General features: G+C 45.1%; 1 protein-coding gene across 1 annotated transcript in view; it reads left to right on the top strand.

Annotated features, from left to right (window-relative positions):
• The window catches only part of LOC114049136 (signal transducer and activator of transcription 5A-like), a 14687-nt gene that overhangs the window by 3600 nt on the left and 7305 nt on the right, over positions 1–3782 (top strand). Inside the window, exons 4-7 of the mRNA XM_027870313.1 lie at positions 54–153; positions 319–447; positions 599–721; positions 3444–3636. Of these exons, the coding sequence (XP_027726114.1) occupies positions 54–153; positions 319–447; positions 599–721; positions 3444–3636 (545 nt within the window). The remainder of the gene's footprint in view (positions 1–53; positions 154–318; positions 448–598; positions 722–3443; positions 3637–3782) is intronic.

Here is a 3782-nt window from a genome sequence, read left to right as displayed (position 1 = left end):
GGGTCCTTTGGGGAGGACCATCAACATAGTGTGACTCCTTCCTTCCTCCATAGCCTCCTTCCCCTCCCCTATCGCTCCTCACCTCCTGTGGAGTCCCAGCTCTCAGAAAGTTTCCAGTTTGATGAGGGAAACCACAGTCCCTGGCCTTGGAAAGCTCCCAGTCTGATGTGATAGGTTAGACATTAATTAGAAACATTTTGATAGGCGTTAGTGCTGGAGGGGGTATTATCTCCAGGAAAGCTGCGTAATCTGGGATGGCTTCTTGGAAAAGGGAAATCCGGATCAGGACTTGGAAGGAGACAGCGCCCCTGAGCATAGTGGACGCTTAATCTCGGTTTAGACATATCTTTTTTTTACAGTGAGTGCAGTGGGGAGATTTTGAACAATTGCTGTGTGATGGAGTATCACCAGGCAACGGGCACCCTCAGCGCACACTTTAGGAATATGGTGAGGATGCAGCTTGGCAGGGACTGGGGGCTGGGATTATATGGAACATGTAGTGGGAGAAGATTTGGGTCTCACGAGCAGAGGCCAGGTGGCTGGGGGCTGAGCAGGGAATAGTTCATCTCTCCTCACGTGTGATCTCCTGCCTTTGTAGTCCCTGAAGAGGATTAAGCGGGCAGACAGGCGGGGTGCAGAGTCAGTGACGGAGGAAAAATTCACAGTCCTGTTCGAGTCTCAGTTCAGCATTGGGGGAAATGAGCTTGTGTTTCAAGTTAAGGTAAAAACTTGGGGACTTCTTTCATCAGAAGGGAAGGGAGGTACAGAGAAAGCAATGGATCCCCGTATAACTCTTGTCCCTAGGCTCATTGGTATGGGCTCTCTCCTTATTGGTAGAGATGAAATCTCTGGCCTGCATGAGGGCCTGGGTAGAGTTGGTAAGAGGCAGGAGGGCTTCAGTTCTCCGACCCCCATGGGACTGGGCAAGGTGAGGACTCCTCATGCGTCAAACCTTCTTCAAGCGTTCAGTTGCTTTGGGAGCTTCTGGCTTCCAGCTTCAGTAGAGCAGATGGAAGAGGCCAACGTCCCTTCAGGTTGTTGAAGGAAAAAGCTCTGGGCAAATATGAGAGGAGCCAAAAGTTGCCATTGTGTCCCTCTTCCCAGTTTATAATCTAGAGATTTCCCTTTGGGTGAGATCAAGGTTTCTCTCTCTTGGTTGAACTGAATTATCCCATTCCCAATGAGAAAGCTCCTTCACTCTGTATTATCTGGAATATAATCTCCCATGTATACCACATGGCAGGGCATTCATTTCCACCAGTGAGGAGAGTTCCATACCAATGGGCCTTGGGACAGTGGTTACATATGTATAAAGATGATTTATCAGCCAGAAGTCACACAGCTAATCAGAGCATTTTATTGTTGTTTAGCTATTTTTAAGTCTTGTCCCATTCTTTGTGATCCCATTTGGGGTTTTCTTGGTAAAGATGCTGGAGTGGTTTGCCATTTCCTTCTTTAGCTCATTTTACAGATGAGGAAACTGAGGCAAACAGGGTCAAGTGACTTGCTCAGGGTTACACAGCTAATACGTGCCTGAGGCCAGATTAGACCTCAAGAAACTGAGTCTTCCTGACTCCAGATCCAGTGCTCTATCCACTGTGCCATTTAGCTGACCTTCCAGAGCAATGCTGGTATGAGAATGCCAGGAGTCCATCATCATCATCTTAGTAATAATAATAACAACAACCCTGTCAGACTGCAACCTTTAGTCTATATTATGAGGAGCAAGGAGACCAAGAAAGAGAAAGATAGACAGGGTGGTGAACTCTTAATAATCAATCAACAAGCATTTTTAACGGCCTCCTATGTCCCACTGTGCTAGGTTCTAGGAATACAAAGGAAAAAAGTTAAACTGTCCTTGCCTTCAAGGAGTGTACATTCCAGTTGAGAAATAAGAGTAAATAAGTAAGGATATAGTAAAAATATACAATGTAAATTTTTTGTGTAGGGGGGGCACTAGCAGCTATGGGGATCAGGAAGACTTCATGTATAAGGTAGAACTTGAAACTGAGATTTTTAAAGGAATAAGGGATTATAAGAAGCAGAAACGAGGTGGAAGTGAGTACATTCCAGGTTTGGGGTGCACAGCCAGTGCAAAGGTCCAGAGAGGAGAAAGAACGTGGTACGTGTAAAGAACAGCCAGAAGGTCATTTTGGCTGGATCAGAGTATGGGAATAAATAAATGAATGAAAAAGCATTTATTAAACCCTAGCTGTGTGCCAAGTACTGAACTAAGTACTGAGGATACAGACAGAAAAATGAAACAATTGCTTTCCATGAGTTTGTGTTCAAATCAGGGGAGATAGATAACAAAGAAAGAATTTAGCTGCAAGGTCAGAGGGCAAGACCCAGTGGTTCTTCTGTTGCCATGGTAAGTTAGATGGTACTGCAGAGGGAAGGGAGGTAATGTATAAATTTTTAAAAGTAAGTTGAGTTCAGGTTATGAAAGTCTTTAAAAGCTAAAAACAGAGGAATTTATGTCTCATCCTTGAGGCAATAGGAACCCAATTGAGTTTATTGAGTTAGAGGGTGACATGGTCAGGCCTAGGCTTTAGGAAAATCACTTTGACATCTTGTGGAGGATGGATTGGAAAGAAGAGAGATTTGAGGCAAGGAGACTAATTAGGAGGTTCTTTCAATAGTACAATTTAGAGATGATGAGGACCTGGCCAAGGTGGTGACTGGTGGGAGTAAAGAGAAAAGGGAGAGGTGTGACACGTGCATATAGAAAAGACATGATTTGGCAACTGATTGGATGTGAAGGCTGAGGGGGACTGGGAATGAAGCCCAACACCAAGATTTCAAAGGCAGATTTCAGACTGGAAGAATGGTGGTACCCTCAACAGAAATAGTGATGTTCAGAAGACAGGTGAATTCTGGGGAAAAGGTAATGAGTTTATTTTGGGTATGTTGAGTTTGAGATGCCTAAGGTTCATCCATTTTGAAATGTCCAATAGGCTGTGGGGAATGCTCATTTAGACCTCAGGAGAGAGACTAGGTCTGGATATATAGATTTGGTAATCATCCTCCTAGAGTTAATCATTAAAGCCAGAACATAGTTAAGAGCTAACATTTATATGGTATATTAACGTTTGCAAAGTATCAAGTACAGTATTTCATTTGATTGTCACAAAAACCCAGGGGCATAGGTACTATTACTAGCTCCATTTTGCAGATGAGAAAACTAAAGTTTAGGGAATATAAGTGACTTATTCAGGATAACCCAGCTAGTAAGTATCAGTGGTAGAATTTGAACCCTATCTAGGCCTCTGGTCAATTGGTTGTGGTACATAAGAAAAACTTAGTCTCCACTCTACAAGGAGCATTTCTGTGCAGGAATTTGGGACCCTCACTTGTGAGTTGGGGAGCCTTGAATTTGAGATGCAATGTGGATCCTATCCTCCATTCCTCTCCCCAAACCTTTGTTCTTCTCGCCCCTGCAGACCCTGTCCCTTCCAGTGGTGGTCATTGTTCATGGGAGCCAGGACCACAATGCAACAGCTACGGTGCTATGGGACAATGCATTTGCTGAGCCCGTGAGTGACCTCTCTTCTGTGACTCCTCCAGGAATGTCAGGCCTCAGGACCCTTCAGACTGTCATTCATTATTGCCTTCACCCAGGGCCAGAGCTAGGAGGTGGGAGGATGACTAGACTTGAGGTCTGAGGAGCCAATAATGAGAGCTCCCCATCTCTGCCTGTTTCCCCTCTCCTGGTCTCCTGGGGCTGGTGCCTCTCTCTGACTTGACCTCCCTGTCATCTCCCCCTCTCCAGGGCCGGGTGC

The sequence above is a fragment of the Vombatus ursinus genome, unplaced genomic scaffold (assembly GCF_900497805.2).
Source record: "Vombatus ursinus unplaced genomic scaffold, bare-nosed wombat genome assembly UNPS02014797.1, whole genome shotgun sequence".
Classification (NCBI taxonomy): Eukaryota; Metazoa; Chordata; class Mammalia; order Diprotodontia; family Vombatidae; genus Vombatus; species Vombatus ursinus.
Note: the sequence above shows the minus strand (reverse complement) of the source record. Positions and strands in the feature narration are given on the sequence as shown.